Source organism: Triticum urartu, chromosome 1A (assembly GCF_056163025.1).
Source record: "Triticum urartu cultivar PI428250 chromosome 1A, HENAU_Tu73, whole genome shotgun sequence".
NCBI lineage: Eukaryota > Viridiplantae > Streptophyta > Magnoliopsida > Poales > Poaceae > Triticum > Triticum urartu.
This window is the reverse complement of record NC_141873.1, coordinates 571,069,722-571,089,944: the sequence shown is the minus strand read 5'-3', so window position 1 is coordinate 571,089,944 and position 20,223 is coordinate 571,069,722. Positions and strand designations below refer to the sequence as shown.

At 45.0% G+C, this 20,223-nt stretch overlaps 1 protein-coding gene across 2 annotated transcripts; it reads left to right on the top strand.

Moving 5' to 3' along the window:
- Positions 1-6,242: 6,242 nt before the first annotated feature.
- On the top strand, positions 6,243-19,359 carry LOC147992872 (uncharacterized). Of its 2 annotated transcripts, none has more exons than XM_087532274.1 (13): positions 6,243-6,298; positions 6,429-6,573; positions 6,786-6,829; positions 6,949-7,002; positions 7,135-7,218; positions 7,614-7,699; positions 7,932-8,012; positions 17,470-17,619; positions 18,069-18,103; positions 18,424-18,494; positions 18,581-18,674; positions 18,985-19,066; positions 19,295-19,359. In XM_087532274.1, the coding sequence occupies exons 1-13, from the start codon at positions 6,243-6,245 to the stop codon at positions 19,357-19,359; spliced, it is 1,047 nt and encodes a 348-aa protein (XP_087388400.1). The 2 variants fall into 2 exon arrangements, with proteins under 2 accessions (XP_087388400.1, XP_087388403.1); XM_087532277.1 differs by lacking the exons at positions 17,470-17,619; positions 18,069-18,103; positions 18,424-18,494; ... (1 more) ...; positions 18,985-19,066; positions 19,295-19,359 and adding exons at positions 8,402-8,532; positions 9,059-9,100; positions 9,295-9,365; ... (1 more) ...; positions 9,845-9,926; positions 10,293-10,357.
- The last annotated feature ends 864 nt before the right edge of the window (positions 19,360-20,223 follow it).

Below are 20,223 nucleotides of genomic sequence, written 5' to 3'. Positions count from 1 at the left end.
ACGTTCCAACTAAGGAAGTTAATTGGTTGCTCTATCATGTAAAATAGAGAGCACCTTGAGGACTATCTTCCAAGAAGCAGTGCAAACGGACACAACAGTACTTTGCATTCTAAAGGTCACGGAACATAATCCACTACAGATACATGGCCACAGGCCAGCACAACTCTTGCTCGAAACATGTTGAGCACCCAATACACGGGCCAAACACACAACATGACATAATAAGAGATTTTCTAGGTCCACAACAGAGGCATCGGTAAACAACGATTCGCAAGGAAATAGATAGTCAGTATTTCTACATACTCTTTCTACCTTCTCTCTCTTCCAAGTCTTGAAAACATCTACGTGAACCTCCTACAGACAGCTGAGTCATCCTCATTGTACATGCTTTAGGTTGGGGGCAATTTCCCCCTCCCGGCGCCTCATACACATAGATTTCGCATTATTTTACCCAATATTATACAATAGCTTGTTCATACTGATGAGTGCACCCATTGGAAAAAAATTCTGGCTCCGCCTCTGCGGCGTGGTGTCCTAGGATCCAGGACGAGAGGGCCGAGGTGCTTCTTTGTAGGAAGAGACAGATGGCGGGTCTTCCTTGGCGGTGAGCTGCTCCCTTGTTGTGGTCGCATCAATGGCATGATGTGGAGTTTCCATATGATTCAATGGTCTAGCTTGTTATGGCTCCATTGGGAGCCTGTTAGTGAGCTGTTCATTAGCATCTTGTATCATTGTCACTTTCTTTTTTCTTCTTCTTTTTCTGTTGTTTCCATGGATGTAAAGCGAGATGAAAGCCTTTTTCGATAACTCTATCACTATGCATGATGAATTTACTTTTGCCTGCTTTATTTATTGAGAACGGGGCAGTAGCCCAATGGCGGGGATCACGGTGGTGCACTAGGTGACCAGAGTTTGACTCCTGCGTGGAGCAAATATATTAGAGTACGTAATGGGCCTGGCCCATTAGTCGTAGGGTTAATTAGAGATAAGGATCGCTTGCTTGGGAGTCGGAGATGTATCAATCTAATCAAGTAAGAATTAAGAAGGAAATCCCTTCCCTCTTGTCCGGCCATGGGCAAAAAGGCTTCATGGTGACGGTGACGGTGTATGGGGTGTGGTATCCATGCTTGTCATCCCCTCCTGGCAATAGGTCGGTCCTATCCATGCACGCTCTTGGGTGACGGCGTGGCAGGGGCGGAGCCAGTGTTAAGCCGTTGGGTGCAACTGAACCAAACCACTTTTTTTGCCCCCACGTATATATACATGGTATTGATTAGCTATGAACCCACTAAAAAGATCTCTTTTGAACCCATTAAATCACAAATGCATAAGGGCATGTGCATTAGTTTAGACAACTGTTGTCTGTAGGTTTCCTGCATGTCAGTTTATAGACGATAGCTACAGACACCCTCTAAAGTAGGTCGTCTATTTGGCTATCTACAACAGAACACGGTATGATGTTTATTTGCATGCATGCTGAGTTTTTTTTTAAACGAAGGCAAAAGCTTTGCCTCATCTATTAATTAACATAGAAAAGAGTTTGTTACAGGAAACCCAAGAAACACGGCATGCAGATTATTCGCGTGAAATAAAAGACCCTAGCTTCTTTGCGCCGGCGGTTCGGCGTACCATCGGCAAAGGTTGGCCTCGGCAGAGATGGAGGATAGAAAGATTGGCGGTGGAGCACTCTTATGCTTAAACACTCTTGCATTACGCTCGTTCCAAATCGTCCATGAGACGAGCATAGTGAGGGAGGCCTTGGCTTGGCGGTTCGGCGTACCATCGGCGCAGGTGCTTGCCCACCACTCGTCCACCGAGTCGAATAGGGGCAAAGCGGAAGTGTCAAGCCCGTGCATGAGGAATTTCTCAATGACCAAAGACGCCGGGTGTAGCGGCACTTGTAGAAGAGGTGAGGTCCGCATTCTTGCACCGTCCTGCAAAGAGGGCAGAGATCGCAATTTGGCCACCCACGCTTTGCCAATCTATCCGCCGTCCAAACTCTGTCTTGAAGGGCCAACCAAGCAAAAAAATTGACTTTTGGGGGGGGGGGGCAAACCTTCCAAACCATTTTGTCCAAGGGAGAGAGGACCGTCCGTAGGAACTGTGCCCTATATGCGGAGGCCGTCGAGTATTTCCCACAGGTCGTTTGTTTCCAAAGGATATCATCTTCGTTGAGCTCGTTAAGCTGGACCTCATTTAGTATCAACCATAGAGTGAAGAATTGTGTGATGTGCTCAACAGAGACATTGGTAGGGGGTTGATCTTGTGAATCTAAGCATTGTGCTTCATGGCCTCCCTCACCTTCCAATTCTTTCTCTTGGAAGCTTCATAGATGAGCGGGGCAATGTCTTTAGGCTTTCGCCCAAGGAGCCAAGGAGAGTCCCAAAAGGGGGTCCTCGCACCGTTACCAACAGTGATGGTAGTGGAAGCATAGAAAAATTTGAGGTCCTCCTCATTACATGGGTTTCCCATTCCCACCCACATCTTGGTGGGCTCCTTCCATTCGTACCACGGCCATCGCAAACGGAGAGCCCTCGTAAACTTGTCATTGTTGAGTACCCGAAGACCTCCATACTCAAGTGGCTGGCAAACATACTCCCAATTCACCTTGCATTTGGCCCTCGTTGTCTTGTCCGAACCGGACCAAAGGAAAGCTCTCTTAAGCTTGTTGACACTGTGAAGTATGGTTGGTGGGATGGCCAATGGGGTAGCAGGGTAGACCACTTGGGAAGTGATCACGGACTTGACAAGGGCCGTACGTCCAATGGTGGTGATGTTTTGGCCATCATACGTTGATAACTTGCTTGCAACTTTGTCCACGAGAAATTGGAGATCCACCAACTTTAGCTTCCAAACAGAGAGGGGGAGCCCCAAGTATCGCAGTGGGAAAGAGGTCTGTGCAGCCGGAAACTTTGAGTTAAGCGACCCAAATCCAGGTGGTTGCAACGAATGGGCACCACCGAGCTCTTCTGAAAATTGGTGCAAAGGCATGTGACCTCCCCGAACCCCTTCAAAATGCTTGCAAGGTTGTCAACATCCTTTTTGATCGGAGCCAAGAAGACGTCCGCGTCATCCGCATGGAGGGAGGTCCCCAACATGGCTCCCCGCCCCCTTATTCTATGGAGGAGACCCCTCCGACTTGCCACATCTAAGATTTTTTGTAGGGGATCGATGGCGATGACGAATAGGAGCGGGGATACGGGGTCTCCCTGCCGAAGGCCCTGTCCATGCTTGATGGGGCTGCCGGCAATGACATTGAGGACGATCCTCGAGGAAGAGGTGCTAAGGAGGGCTGCGATCCAATCCCTGAATTTGCTCGAAAATCCTCGCCTTTGGAGGATATCAAGCAAGTATTCCCACTTAATGTAGTCGAAGGCCTTCCGAATATCAAGCTTGAAAAGGAGGGAGGGGGTCTTCCTCGCATGGAGGCATCGAGCAAGATTGCGAACATACATAAAATTGTCATGGATGCTTCTTGTTTTTATGAAGGAGCTTTGGGCGTTGGAGACGAGATTTTTCATATGGGGGCCAAGTCTCAAGGAGAGCATTTTCGCAATAATCTTTGCGATCGCATAGATGAGGCTAATGGGTCTATAGTCGGTGATTCCCTCCACCCCATCCTTTTTAGGCAAGAGGACCACATTTGCGGAATTGAGCCACTGGAGATTTGATGTTTGCAGGGAGTCGAAATGCGAAATGACCCTCATGAGGTCGATTTTGATGATGCCCCAACATTTCTTGAAGAAGAGGCTCGTGAAGCCATCCGGCCTCGGCGCCTTGTCGCTAGGCATGTCATTGATCGGTTCAAGAACCTCACACTCGGCCATTGGAGCGCCAAGGCCATGCAAGTCAAGTGGTTCCAAATTAAGCTCCTCCCAATTGAAATCTGTGCGACTACGGGGGCCTCTCTTCATGACCTTTGAGAAGTGCTCGTGGATTAGCTTTTCTTTGGCGTCGTGCTCGGTGACCCACCCATGCGCATTCTTGATCCTATGAATATGATTTTTCCTCCTCCTTGCATTAACTCGGCGGTGAAAGAATTTGGTATTTGCATCACCTTCTTTAAGATTGGAAATTCTTGCACATTGCTTCTTACGCGATCTTTCGAGTACAGCCAAGGCAATGAGCCTTCTCTTGAGCCTAGCCCGGAGCTCAAGTTCGTCGGCGGAGAGGAGTGTATTCTCTTGAGCGATGTCAAGGCGAAGGATCACCAAAAGCGCGGCCTGGTGGTGAATTTTTGCCTTCGCGAAAAGGCCCCTACTCCATTCGGAGAGTCGGAGTGCAGTCTTTTTGAGTTAGTGGTAAAGCACTTGGTATGGCTCGGTGTGGTCAATCCTCTCGTTCCACGCCTTTTGGACCACCTCGTCAAATCCGGGCATGGATGCCCAAAATTTTTCAAACTTAAAGACCCGAGGTCTTCTTGGCCCCTTGTCATCGGCAAGTAGAAGCGGACAATGATCAGAGAGGGAGGATCAAAGTGCATTAAGTACATGGGTGTTGAAGGTTGTGTCCCAATCGGCGTTGCAAAAAAAGGAGTCTAGCTCGCACAAGGTTGGGTTCGTCCTCTCATTGCTCCAAGTGAAACGCCAGTTCTGGAGGTGGATTTCTTTGAGCTCACAGCTCTGGAGTGTTGCCCTGAAACGGTTTATCCTGCTTCGGTTGACATTTCTCTTATTTTTATCTCGCGCCCGGTAGATTTGGTTAAAATCACCGGTGGCAAGCCAGGCCGTCCCTAATGGTGGCTTCTCAGCCAGCAACTCGACAAAGAAAGCATCTTTGCAAGAGTGGTCCGTGGGGCCATAGACGGTCGTGATTTTGAAAAGCACGTCAGTCCCTCGCACCCGGACCATGGCGGAGAGGCAATATGTCGTGAAGCTGATGCAAGAAACATCCACAAAGAGATCATCCCAGAGCATCAAGATGCCACCCCTAGTGCCCGAAGCAGGTCTTTGCGTGAAGCTACGCAACCTGTGCCCGCCCAAAAAAGCTGTTGTGAATTGGTCGACGTTGCCGAGCTTAGTCTCTTGTAGGCACACGATATGGCACGACGAGGAGGCAATCGTTGCATTCACCGTAGATCGTCGGTCCGGACAGTTTAGACCCCTTACGTTCCAACTGAGGAAGTTAATTGGTTGCTCTATCATGTAAAACAGAGAGCACCTTGAGGACTGTCTTCCAAGAAGCAGTGCAAACGGACACAACAGCACTTTGCATTCTAAAGGTCACCGAACATAATCCACTACAGATACATGGCCACAGGCCAGCACAACTCTTGCTCGAAACATGTTGAGCACCCAATACACGGGCCAAACACACAACATGACATAATAAGAGATTTTCTAGGTCCACAACAGAGGCATCGGTAAACAACGATTCGCAAGGAAATAGACAGTCGGTATTTCTACATACTCTTTCTACCTTCTCTCTCTTCCAAGTCTTGAAAACATCTACGTGAACCTCCTACAGACAGCTAAGTCATCCTCGTTATACATGCTTTAGGTTGGGGGCAATCGCCCCCTCCCGGCGCCTCATACACATAGATTTCGCACTATTTTACCCAATATTATACAATAGCTTGTTCATACTGATGAGTGCACCCATTGGAAAAAAAATTCTGGCTCCGCCTCTGCGGCGTGGTGTCCTAGGATCCAGGACGAGAGGGCCGAGGTGCTTCTTTGTAGGAAGAGACAGATGGCGGGTCTTCCTTAGCGGCGGGCTGCTCCTTTGTTGTGGTCGCATCAATGGCATGATATGGAGTTTCCATAGGATTCAATGGTCTAGCTTGTTATGGGCCCATTGGGAGCCTGTTAGTGAGTTGTTCATTAGCATCTTGTATCATTGTGACTTTCTTTTTTCTTCTTCTTTTTTTGTTGTTTCCATGGATGTAAAGCGAGATGAAAGCCTTTTTCGATAACTCTATCACTATGCATGATAAATTTACTTTTGCCTGCTTTATTTATTGAGAACGGGGCAGTAGCCCAATGGCTGGGATCACGGTGGTGCGCGAGCTATTCCGTATGGTGCCGGGGTCAAAAAAATAGTTTTGCCTGTTTATTTATTATTAAGCAAGTAAGAAATTTTGAGCATGTGGGCCAAGCGCGCAGAGAGAGATATACTCGTACGTAGGAGTACTATTCCGTAAAAATAGTCGATTAAATAGGTTGCATACTTCTTCCATTAATTAGTCGCGATCCCCATCGATCTATCTCTATTGAGTTGCGTTGGCGCCGCCGCCGCCGCCGATGGATCTGGTCCCGCCCATCTCCGACTATCCCAGTCCCACCGCCGCCCGCGTCAGGTCCCTTCACACCCTCCTTCTCTTCTCAACCCTTCTTCCTCTCCGGCCCGAAAACTAGACCGAGGAGGCTAGCTAGCTTCTACAGTACTATATGTACGTGTGCACTAGAATCTGCGTTGTATGGTCGCAGGATGTCGGTGCCGGGGTACGACGTCATGTTCGGGAAGCTCTCCCTCCGCGGCCTCTTCGACGACTACTTCATGCAGCGCGGCGGAATCGACACACGCTTCGTGCTCAAGGCCAAGGAAGATCCTCGCCTTCAGCTGGCCGCCACCGTATCCATCACCCATGCTATTTTGCTATATACAAAACAGAAGTTTATTTTAGTTCGACCAATCTAGCTGGCCTTTTCTATTCTGTCAGTACTATGTAAATCTATCTAGCTAGATATAAACTAAGTAGCTGCTGGAGTGCTGGGTACATAAATTTATTTGCAAGAAAAACATAGTAGTATCTATTTGTTCCCTAACTTGAATTAATTCACTAGATTTCCACAAGTGGCGACATGGAGGCTCAGTTTCGGTGGCACAGGTACGTAGTAACCGAACATGTCCACCAAGGCTGTATCTCTAAGTTACTTAATTATGTCATGTACTCCAGCTAGCTTGCTGTACTCTAAACATAAAATGTTTCTTGTTTACCTTTTTTAGGGATCTGGATAATCCCCACACATTTGTGGACCTGACTGCGTCAGCTTCAGAACCGTAAGCGACTTCTTGCTCGACAGCACACATCTAGGAGATGCCTGCATGCGTCCTTGTCAAACTCTAGTTAATTTCTTGTGAGACATGCATGCATATACATATGCTAATTTGGCTTTCAACTTGTATATACAGCATGTTGCGGCTAAGATCATGCGCTTACTATCCAAAGTATGGTATTGGCGCCTTTGGAACATTCCCTTTCCTTATGACAAACAGGTAAAGTTGTATGACTCTTGTTTGATCGCACAGCATGAATAATGCATGCAGTTGTTACATAGCTAGCTTTCTAGCAAAATATACCTCCATGTTTTTGAGAAGTATGCATTAATATCCATACTTCTGTAAAAGTTAGACTAGCCTCAATGGAGAGTAACATACACTAGTAACATAAGTGTGGTGTCATGCAAAGTTTCATTTATTAGGTTATAGACTCATATTGCATTGGAACATGTGATGTTACATTAACTAGGTAAGTTACTCAAACTACATCACTCCTCATTAACTCATTGTCACATAAGCAAATTTGCTGAGTTTTATAGCCTCACTATTAATTCTGAATATAATTGCTAATTAACCATATTGATGACTAAATTCAGTTCTCTGTTTGACAGGGTGCGTTCCGAAGACTACGGTGTCATCGGTTTAAGATACGGTTCAAAGAATCTGTCGATTGGAGCTTCTTTTCTACCATTTGCTTGTATGTAATATTTGTATATTTTTACTTGACCGAATTATTATTTATAAAATCTAACAGAGCTTGGTGAAATGAGTAAGAGTTTTTTTTTAATCCAAGTTGATGTCCGTCTTAGTTTGAATCAATTTTGGCCCCCTCAAACAATCAAGTTTTGTATCTGGTCACCCCTGGAGATGCTTGGCTAGCTCCGCCAGTGCATGCTACTATGTGCTAATTACTTTTTTTCTGTACGCAGTATCTGGTGAGGTACCCTATAGTGCATGGTTGGTCGGGAGAAGAGGAAGTTTAAGTGCAGGGGTCCAATACAAGCCACTTAGTGAGTGTTACCAAACTTACACCATCACCCGAGAGTAGTTTCTTTACTCCACTGTTCTCCCCTTTTAAGTAGTGCTATTATGTAGATACATGATGCTTTACAATTTTGAGGGTTTTTCCTTTACAATGTTTCATTCCACATGGAAATTAAGGACCACCATAACCATTCACATGGAAAATTTATTTGATAAAGGTGTAGATGGCTTATTTTATTTCTTCTTGCCAATTAAGTGCAAAACAAAAATGTCTTTTATGTTTCAGTCTTACTCAGTAGTGGAGCCAAGTCCAATGTATGCAAATAAAAGATTGAGCATCACGTATCTTCTAGGTTCGCTAGTTTGGCATCAAGAATTTATTTCTCCTTTGTGTTTCATATACATTTTTCAATAGGTGGAAGCAAGCATCATGTGCCGTTTACAGACCCAATGAACTGGAATTGTGCAATCAGTTATGGCATGGGATCAGATAGCCCACTCAGCCCTTCACTCAATTTTGCCCTAGAGCTTGTCAGAAATACACAGGTTTGTTAAAGTTGTTGCTTATTACCTAATACAATACAGGTTTCACATTGTTCATTACCTTTCAACACCAAGGGGCGTTTTTTAGAAGAAAATAAACATCTGGACAAGATTATACCGAGTACAAGTGCTTTAATATGATGCTTGCAAAACATGGTTATTCTCTCCATCCCTTTCAAATTCAGTTTCCATTTCCAAGTTTACACAAAGAGAATGATTTATTAGAAATATTGCTACTTGTATAATATGTTTCTTTCACAGTGAAATATGATTCATATATATGTTTCTTTCTCTCTTTTCGTCCTTTTCAATGTTGGATATAATTCATACATATGTTTCTCTCGCTTTTCTTTCTTTTCGAGGTAGGACACAGAATGTTCATCCGTTGTTTTTATGGAACTTTATTATCTACTAAAAGAAAACGGTGTTGCATATATTAAGCTACTTTTACCTTTATTGGATCTCTCATATGATGCAAATTTACGTTTATGGATTCTGATGCAATGAAATTTCTGTTCCTCGTATGCAGCTGGTTGCATCGTTCTATCGGAACCATGTTGTGGGCAGCATGGTAAGAGTAGTTATATTTCATTTAGTACCGTAGATGTTTAGTTTCCTATTTTATCAAATTACCTATGCAATTCTTCTCCCGTCCGTTGAAAGTTCGTTCAGAGACTCAATAAAATAATTATGGATCTTGAATTGTCATATGCAATTATTCTATTTAAACGTCTAGATTTACACTGTGTGTGTCCCTACCTGCAGGAAGGAAATACTGAATATGACTTCATTAGTCCGACAAACTCCATTGATCTTGGGCTTGAGCTGGCCAAAAGGTAAACCATAAAGAAAAGTATTCTCTTTTTTGCAACAATGCCCCTGACTACATTTCTTTATGGTTGATCTTTAGGTTGGATAGAGACAAACCAGCAGAAAATGCAAACGATTTGTCGTTTCAGATAGCTGCATGTTGGAAGCCTAATGAACATGTGTTAGTAAAGGTCAGCTGCGCTTGTTTATCAGATGTGCCTTTAATTAGGAAAGAAATGTGCAGTGTATATCTGCTAATTATTATGAGATTGTGTACCAAAATAGTTGTGCACCTATATATGTATATGGTTCCTTCTAGCATTTGAATTTGTGTCTTAGTTTGCACTTTGGACCATCGACGGGTCATTTTATGAAGAAAGAAACTACAACATGTCACTCGTTAATTTATCCCGTGAAATGTTGGTTCGCAGTAGGGCTATAAATTTAATTATTGTCTATGTGCGTGCACATTTAATCATGGAAATAATTACTGATTTCTGAACAGGGGAAGGCAGGTCTCTCCAAATCGTCCTTTGCTATGGTGTTAAACCATCCGATCATGACCTTCTTAACATTTAACGTCGCAGGTTTGCCTCCTTCAGATCCTTAGGAAAAGAGTTATTTGAAGAAACATCTTACTCCTTCCGATCCATATTAGTTATTACTGAATCGGCTAGCTGTATCTAGATGTATTTCAGTGCTAGATACATCCGTTTAAACGATAAGTAACATGAATCGGAGGGAGTATTATACTTTTTTTGGGGGGTTGGGGGGGGGGGGGGGGGGGATATAGTAAATCACAGACTTTTAACTTTAGAACACTTACTGCGTACTATATTTGTATAGTTTACTTCTTAGTATAGCAAATATCACCATGGATTGTCGGTAGCACAAACGATGGTATCATTTGAAGTGCCTATCGAAGGTCTCAACAATGAATTCCTGTTTTGCAGTTGAACGCGACCACAAGCAGGGTATGGCATCATATGGATTTGGGTTTTGTTTTAAGGATATATGAGAACCGAGGTGCGTTACTGGTCTTACTATGTTGCGCTGTAAAATAATAATGACTTATTTTTCAAGAGTTCTTCTTGATGTTGTGCTACTAAGACTATTTCTATCATATTATTGCAGTTAGCAAAAGCTCGTTAAACCATGCGGTCTTGACACAAAACAAGGATGGGTCATGTTTTGAGCGGGGAGCATGGAAAGAAGCGCGATATATGTTCATTACCACTTACCAACAAGTCTCGAAGCGTAAACATATAGAAAAAAAATATTACTTACAAGAATTATGTTTCTTTTGTGATAGCTCTTGTGTCACATAGAAAAATAGCTTGTTAATTAACTCCATATATAGAATACCATAAATGTCTTGTTTTGTTTATCTGCATTTTAAGATCGGAACATGCATCATGTAGTATCGCAAAGATCGCAAGTGTTAGCAGGTCGCTGATTGATACGTAAACTAGCAAGAGGTTGAACTAAAATGAACAGCCTTCATAAACTGAAACATATTTTTCCACTGAAGCAGTCGATTCTATTTTTTAAAACTTCATGCTACCGATTGCTTGATTCAACAAAATCCAAGAGAGAAGACGAATAACGAGGTGGTCTGAGTCACCGTTCTCACATGCCGTTCTCAGTTTGCACCGTACACCCCCGCCACCATGGCCCTTCCTTTGTTCATATATATCTTTACGGTGTACAAAATCTCTACGATCTGATCTACTTCGGTGTACAAAATCTTTACGGTCATCGTCCTGCCGGCACGACGTAGACCTTCAGTAGTCCGGCACCACACGTCGGCCAGGTACCCACAAGTGCGCGGCTGACGCGGGCGAACTACGTGTGGCCGGCGACTTGAGCACGATCGCGGGGAACAGGCTGCAAGATTCAGCTACGATCACGGTGCCACGGTGCTCGACCACGCGCCGTTGCATGCGGTCAGCTTGAAGATCGGAACTGCACCAGCGAGCGCCATCAAGAACTCCAACGACAGTAAAAAAAGAGCGACCGCAGATCGCTGGGCACGCGGTGGACACAGCTGGAGCAAGCCCGGGCGCTGGCGTTCCAAAGGCGCAGGCATAGCCGAGCGCTGGAGCAGTAGGCCGATGCAACCGCTCGGCAGGCAGTCCGGTGGAGCGGCGCCACGCGCTCACGCGGCCAAGCCCTCGACACCAATCGCGCCGTCTTCAACCCCGATCGATCGCCTCAAACACAACGACGCGCCGTGATTACGGGAGGGATCCGAATTTTCCGCATGGCTCCACGCAGATCTGCTGCGAGTCAATGTCCAGCCGAGATGTCCTTCCATCAGGTGCGTGCATGCATGCATGCATGACCATCGTGGGTGCGTGAGAACAGCAAGCCCGGCCATATTAACACATGGATACGGGGCTCCATCTAGGCAGGGCTACGACGTGTCGGTGACCCGTGCACATCATCTGCTCCGGGCTCGCATATCTACGCCAAGCCACTGACAGGTCTGCCGAGGTGCACCACTTGGATCACGGGAGGGCTGTTTCCCCAACTCTAACGACTCCAGCGTGCTCCCGACGACCACGACCCACGACACCAAGATGTACACCAAGCCGGCCTGCACCTGCCTACCACGCGTCTCCAGCTTCGTCGACCCGCGCGATCTCCAGCATCTCACGAACGCGCCGTCAAGCAGCAGTCTACATCAACCGGCCTGCTGCAACTACAACTGCATCGACATCTACATCGATTCGGCCTTCTGCACCGACGCACTACACCGAACGATCGACTCCTCCATCGACCCGAGCTGCATCATCGAGCTGCAAGACTACGTCAGGCTACAAGCCAACATACTTCGTCAAGCACATCTACGAGAAGCGATCACGACGTGCACCATCCACACGCCAGGCCGGTGTGGAGTAAGATGCAATCTTCATCGCCTTCTCCGTTGCGACACGGCATCGACACTTGGTCGCTGCGAGGAACGCCTTCAAGCGACACATTATTGTCGACACGCCGCTGCGACGTCATCGTTGACACTTCATCACCAAGGTCTTCATTAATGTGGTCTTCACCAACATCTTCGTCAACACACCGCCGCTACATTGTCCACAAGATGGACACTTAGCATCCTCTGACAGACTTTTCTGCAAGACGCAACCTCGACGACGGTAATGACCGCGTCACGACGACGGCATCGACCGCGTCATCCACGACGGCACGACTGCATCGACACGGCGTCACTACAGTGACGACCCTACACGGCCACATGGTTCTGGCAAAACCGGCGTGTGCTCGATGGGCTTCCTCCAGTCTTGGCAAAATCGATGGACTCATCGCCGACGGCACCCTCTGACATCCGCAAGGTGCATCGTCCACGTTTGCAGCTCCGTCATAGCGCATTTTTTTGCGCCTCCGGCTTTGTGTGACTTCATCATCCACGACGACCACACCATTGACCACGACTACCTCGACCACGGCTACATCACCATGATCGGCTACCTCGACATTAATGACTACGTCTACATCAACTCATCGGCAAGAACTCCAGTCAACAGCATCCGCCTCGTCACTTGCGTCCACGACACTCCCGCTGTGACTGCGGGAGGGAATAAAGGAGAAGGCAGGAAGGCACCAGAAGGGGATGCAGTCACCGCCCTAACTGCCGACCCATCAGAGACGCAGTTGATGATGGCGCAGCGGAGAAGACGACAACAGAGCAAGACTTGAAATTCAGTCGTAATCGTCCGCTTCACTCCCGCTACGACTGAGGGGGAATGTTAGAAGTATATTTACGTTTAAGATAGAGATAAAAGATAGAGATAAGATAGGTTTAACTTGCCCTCTACTCCAAGTCTCTCTTCCTCCATTGTACCTCTATATATACCCCATACATGGGTCAGATCAATACAACACAATATTCATCCATCCTATAATTTTTTACATGTCTATAATACTTCAGCAGGTGTAACACTCCGGATGTGATTTACCCAATATGTACTCCAACTCTTGCCGTTCCCGGCCTTAAGTTATTTTATTTTCTCGGGTTCGGGTTTTTGTCTCCATGTGTTGTTATCGTTGTCATGCATCTCATATCATGTCATCATGTGCATTGCATTTGCATACGTGTTCGTCTCATGCATTCGAGCATTTTCCCCGTTGTCCGTTTTGCATTCCGGCGCTTCGTTCTCCTCCGGTGGTCATTTCTATCTTTCTTTCGTGTGTGGGGATTAAACATTTCCGGATTGGACCGAGACTTGCCAAGCGGCCTTGGTTTACTACCGGTAGACCGCCTGTCAAGTTTCGTACCATTTGGACTTCGTTTGATGCTCCAACGATTAACCGAGGGACCGAAAAGGCCTCGTGTGTGTTGCAGCCCAACACTCCTCTATTTTGTCCCAAAACCCTCTCCATCATCTAGAGCGTTCGATCACGATCGCGTGGCCGAAAACCGCACCTCATTTGGACACTCCTAGCTCCCTCTTTGCCTATATATACCTCCCTCATTCCAAATCTCGGATCCCTTCTTCGAAACCCTAAAAAAAACACCTCGCGCCGGCCGGACACGTCCGTCCCCGGCCGGACACGTCCGCCGCCGTCCCCTCGCCCTCTCCCGTCGCGCCACATGGCAGGCGCCGTCGCCCCGCGCCACCGGCCCGGCGAGCCCGCGGGAGGCCCTCCCGGCCCGGCTCCTGCGCGCCTCTTCCCCGACCCGGCCGCCGCCGGCCACCTCCGCCTCGCCGCGCCGCCGTGGGCGCCATCTCCGCCAGGCGCCGCCTCCTCGTTCCGGCCGCCCCGCCGCGCCGCTTCCGCCGCGGACGCCGCCACCGCGCCGCCTCCGGCTTCCTCCTCCACGTCCGCACACTAAGCCGGCCGCCCCGACTCCTCTGGCCATCTCCGGCGACCTCCGGCATACTGTTCCGGCGACCTCGGTTCCCGTGCACCGGATCTGGATCTAGACGTTTGGGTTGACTTTCTCCCGAAACCCTAGTTCATATTGCCCTGTTCATCATGTTGTAACTTTGCATCCGTAGCTCCGTTTTGGGCATATAGCATATCAAAATGTTCGTCTCGGAGAGTACATCATTTCATCTCATTGCATCATTTTCATTTGAGTTCATCTTGATGCCCGAAATGCTGTTAGAAGATTGCTATTTGAGATATTTGTCAGATGTGCTGCTCCAATTAGTTATTTGTCATTTTTGCCATGATTATTGTGTGCATGATATGCCCCTGAGCTCTACATATGTTTTGTTAAGGGTTTTGCCATCTTTTCAGAGGTGCAACCCATGTATTTTTGTGATGTGTGTGGTGGCTAGCACAAGCTTTCAAAGTGAGGCATTTGTTAATGCTGATTTTAGGGACTTAGCATTTTCACTAAGTCCTTGAGCTGGTCATCTCATATGGCCATATGTTCATGTTGTTTTCTAGTGATCCGTGCCTCTTTTGAGGATGATCAGTAAGGATGTTTTGTTAATCTTGTAGTGCTCTATCCATCCATGTCTTTGTTTGCAATTTTGGAGCGCCCTAGCTTGAGTCAATCGAGTTCTACTTTTGTCATTTCGTGAATCAGGGCAGATTGTCTACTTGTTAGCAATTTTGCCGAGGATGTTGTAGTTGATCCGTGCATGCTATGGTATTGTTCTTGCCATGTCTAGCTTGTATTTTGTGTATTCTTGATGGGTGTATGCTTAGATTGTCATGACTTGCTATGTAGTGAGTGCATCGAGCTCGTAAACATGCCTACTTGATATCTGTTTCAGCATGCTCCAGTTTTCACTAAGTTTGTGATCTGATTATGTTTTTGCCATGTTCACATGCTTGCAATTATATTTTCTGATCCCTTTTGGCTCAAGGTCACTAAGGGACTTTTGTTAAGCTCTTTGAGTAGCTCCATGCCATGCTTTACTTTTCCATGTTCAGGTCCTTTAGCATATTGTTTTCATGCTCCAAAGAGTGCTATCTGATCTGAAATTCCAGACAAGTGTTAATTTCACTTAAGTCTGAAATCTGTTTACCAAATGCATTTTTGCCATGCTTGTTTGAACCTGTTAATGGATGAATTGGCCGTAGCTCAGTGCTAGACTTTTGTTAAGCTTCTTAAATGGATCCCTGCCATGTATTTTTATGCCATGTTTGGGTGATGTAGCATGTTCATCTTGTTGCATTTAGATGACTACTTGCTGTAAACCACAGAACGTGGTCATATTTGAATCGCTTGCCATTTCCAAACCGTAACTCCGATTCCGGCGTTCTTTATATCGTTTTCAAGCGATTTCATCTCATCTTTCTAGTGGCACACTTGGATTTCCAAGTTGAGGCCAGGTTCATTCATATATTGCCAAATCTTGCATATGCATCCCGCATAGCATACCATCTTTGCATCATATTGTTTGAGTTTTGCACGTGGTTGATTGTGTTCCGTTTGCTTGTTTGTCTTGTTTGGGTAGAGCCGGGAGACGAGTTTGCTAACAAGGAGCCCGTTGAGTTTGCTTTCGAGGATCCAGTTAACTCTGACAACTTTGCAGGCAAGATGATCATACCCTCGAAATCACTATTGTCTTTGCTTTGCTAGATGCTCGCTCTTTTGCTATGCCTATGCTACGATGCCTACCACTTGCTTATCATGCCTCCCAAATTGTCATGTCAAACCTCTAACCCACCATGTCCTAGCAAACCGTTGATTGGCTATGTTACCGCTTTGCTCAGACCCTCTTATAGCGTTGCTAGTTGCAGGTGAAGATTGGAGGCCGTTCCTTGTTGAAACATTATTTACTTGTTGGGATATCATTATATTGTCATGTTATCTTAATGCATCTATATACTTGGTAAAGGGTGGAAGGCTCAGCCTCTCGCCTAGTGTTTTGTTCCACTCTTGCCGCCCTAGTTTCCGTCATATCGGTGTTATGTTCCCGGATTTTGCGTTCCTTACGCGGTTGGGTGATAATGGGAAGCCCTTGATAGTTCGTCTTGATTAAAGCTTTTCCAGCAATGCCCAACCTTGGTTTTACCATTTGCCACCTAGCCTATTTTTCCCTTGGGTTTCCGGAGCCCGAGGGTCATCTTATTTTAACCCCCCCCCCCCCCCCCCGGGGCCAGTGCTCCTCTGAGTGTTGGTCCACCTGTCAGCTGCCGATGGCCACCAGGGGCAACTCTGGGCTGGCCTACCCGTACCTAGGATAATCTGAGTGTGCCCTGAGAAAGAGATATGCGCAGCTCCTATCGGGATTTGTCGGCACATTCGGGCGGTGTTGCTGGATTTGTTTTAACCTGTCGAAGTGTCTTGAAGAACTGAGATACCGAGTCTGATCGGAATGTCTCGGGAGGAGGTATATTCCTTCGTTGACCGTGAGAGCTTGTCATGGGCTAAGTTGGGACTCCCCTGCAGGGATTTGAACTTTCGAAAGCCGTGCTCGCGGTTATGGGCAGATGGGAATTTGTTAATGTCCGGTTGTAGATAACTTGAACCTTAATTTATTTAAAATGAATCAACTGTGTGAGTTGCCGTGATGGTCTCTTCTCGGCGGAGTCCGGGAAGTGAACACGGTGTTGAAGTAATGCTTGCGCAGGTTGTTCTCTAGTTTCTCGTTCGCGCTTTGCCCTCTCTTCTCGCTCTCTTTTGCGAACAGGATAGCCACCATATATGCTAGTCGCTTGCCGCAGCTCCACTTATATTACCTTGCCTTACCTATTAAGCTTAAATAGTCTTGATCATGAGGGTGCGAGATTGCTGAGTCCCTGTGGCTCACAGATTACTTCCAAAACCAGATGCAGGGCCTGATGATTCCGCTCCAGGTGACGCGCTCGAGCTCAAGTGGGAGTTCTACGAGGACTCTCAACGATACTACGTGTCTTTCCCTGATGATCAGTAGTGGTGCCCAGTTGGGGTGATCGGGACCGTGTCGCATGTTGGGTTATCTTTTATTTTGGCGCCGTAGTCGGGCCATGAGTGTTTGAATGTTGTAAGGCTATTTATGTACTTTGATTGACGTGGCGAGTGTAAGCCAACTATGTATCTCCCCTTTTATTATCTAAATTATATGGGATGTTGTGAAGATTGCCTAACTTGCGACATTGATTTTAATGCGGTTATGTCTCTAAGTCGTGCCTCGACATGTGGGAGCTATAGCCGCATCGAGGGCGTTACAGCAGGTCCAGCAGGTGAAAGCAAGAACACTACACCTTTTAATGACTTGAAAAACTGGAATTGCGCAATCAGTTATGGCACAGGGTCAACTAGCCTACTCAGCCCTTCATACATTTTTGCTCTAGAGCTTCTTCGAAGTACACAGGTTTGTTGTAGTTTCCTTCTTACCTAATAAGAGACTCGCATCTTTTTGTTAGCTTACAACACTTAAGGTCTTTTGACAAGATTGTAAACAGAGTATGCCGATGGACACTTGCAAAATGCTATTCCTTTCAACTCTGGTGAATATGAACTCATGTTTCTGAACAATGGATTAATCAACTTTCACTTCTACACATAAGAGTTATATTTTTAGAAGTTAAAACTAGTATGTGCTTCATTGTAAAATATCTGGTTTTTGACTTAAAACAGAGTATTCGGTAAATGATCCATCAGAGTGAAAATATGGTGCATATTCACGTTTCATTCTCTCTTTGTTTGTTTTAGGCTATTTTTAAAAAAAAAGAACAATTCTATTGCTAAAACAAAACCATAGTATGTATTAGGCTACTTTCACCTTTATTGGAACTCACAATGAAATTTTCTTTTCTTTGACGTGCAGCTGGTAGTTATAGGCGCCATGTTATCGACACAAAGGCAAGTGTAGTTATATTTCAATTCGTGGTCGATAGATTATTTCCTCTCATTTGCCAACTTATTTAACTCTATAACTCTGCTACTAGGGGAGCCTTTCCCCCAGTGAAAGTTTAAAAAATCAAAAAACTCTGACACTCCTCATACTTCAATTTGACTTCTGTTTTGCGAAGGTTCAGTTGAGTTTTTCAGTTCCATTGAAATACCATGTCAATTTGTTAAAGATAGGCTAATTTGCCTTGTCTGAATCGTAGTATTTTAGCCTCTAGTTGTAGCAAAGAAATATCAGAATTTTATTGGGTACCTTTTGTCCCTATCTGTAGGAAATAAATAAAGGTGTTCCCTTTTTTGGAACCAAAGGCTACGTTGATTTTGGGCTTGAGTTGAACAGAAGGTAAATCTCAAACGAGGAGATATTTCTGGGTTTTACATTGATCCACCTAAGCACCTGACAACTTTCAGTTATGTATGATTTTTTAGCTTGGAGAAAGACAAGCCAGCAGAAAATAAGGCGGACGATTCCTTGTTTCAGGTAGCTGCCAGTTGGCAGCCTAATTCAAGTTTATTAGTAAAGGTTAGTTGCACCCCTCTTTATTAATTATATAGGCCTTCATTGTGAAATTTTTTATGTATCCCTGTATTAGTATGTGCATATAGAAAAGAAAGAAAAAAATCAGTGCGTGTGCATATGTATATACTTCCCTTCTACTCGAATTTGTGTTTCAGTCTGGCCTTTGATAAAATGGCAAGCCAAAGTAAGAAATGGCATCTACTAAAATGTTCCCTCTAAAATATGTTATTGCAATGAGTAGACCTTTGTATACAGTTATCTATATCTATTTATGTCTATTTATATCTGAAAATCAGTATTGTTTTCTAAACAGGGGAAGGTGGGTTCCTCCAAGTCGTCTGCTGCTTTGATGTGCAATTCTTGGTGGGAATCCTTCTTAACATTTAGCGCCACAGGTTCGCATGCTTCAACTTCTTAAGAAAGAATCATTTGTAAATATAACTTTTTTATTCTTTTGGCAAAAGGCTACTACCAAACTCGTTTGCTTCTATTTTTTCGTGTTCTTTCATAGGTCATTAATTATAATTTTTTGTTCATCGTGAATTGGGATAGGCTAGCGAAAAATGTTTACCCTAAGCACTCTGAGTGGCACAACTAAATTAATTACTATTTCTTGCTTGCAGTCGAAAATGATCACCAGCAAGGCACTAGATCATACGGAGTTGGATTCCGTGTCGAGGATATATGATCAGAAGCCAGGTCCGTTATTTATCTTACAGCTGGTTGTATTGTAAACTTAAAAATGGTGCTTTTATTCAAGAGTTCATATTGAATGTTGTGCTAATAAGACTACTTTCCCAATGTTATTGGATTGCAGTTACCAAGTAGCTGATTCGGTTTAAACGAGGACTTTGCACCAGATCTTGTGAGAGAGAATGGGAAGAACCGCATATGTGCATTGTCACATTTACCAGCAGGGCTCAGAGCCTACACATAGGATGTTGTCTTGTTACAAGAACAATTATGTTTATTTTGTGGTACCTTGGATTTTGTAAAAGTTACTTGTCAATAGAATTTTTTATTAATTATTATGGTTCATGTATTATTTTGCATTTAGGTAACTTCAGAAGATGATAATATTAGAGGTATACATCATGCAGTGTTGCAAAAATCAGCAAGTATAATAACATGTTGCTGAGTTTTTGATTGATAGTTCATCGACGATTTCTACATGGACCAACATCTATTATTACAATCGCTTTGTTCCCTCATGTTGAATTTGACTCGTGTAAATTTTAAAGCCATTTATAACTCTGAGAACTTTGTATGAGCCAACATAGTTTCTGTAACATATAAACGTTTCTTACTATAGAAACAACACCGAAATTGCAATTTACATGTTAAAATATATGTTATTTGAATGATGTTTCTAATATTATACTGATTCTGAAGCATCTTTTATGCTGTCAAATTGCAGATTCTCATGATTGTTGTGCTTCATGAATGTTGGCTTTGCAAGGTGCAATCATTTCAGGGCTTGCCACTTTTTTTGCTCAGGTCGTATGTACTCAGTGTTAGACTGTATATATATACGTAGCCTCTGTGTAAATAT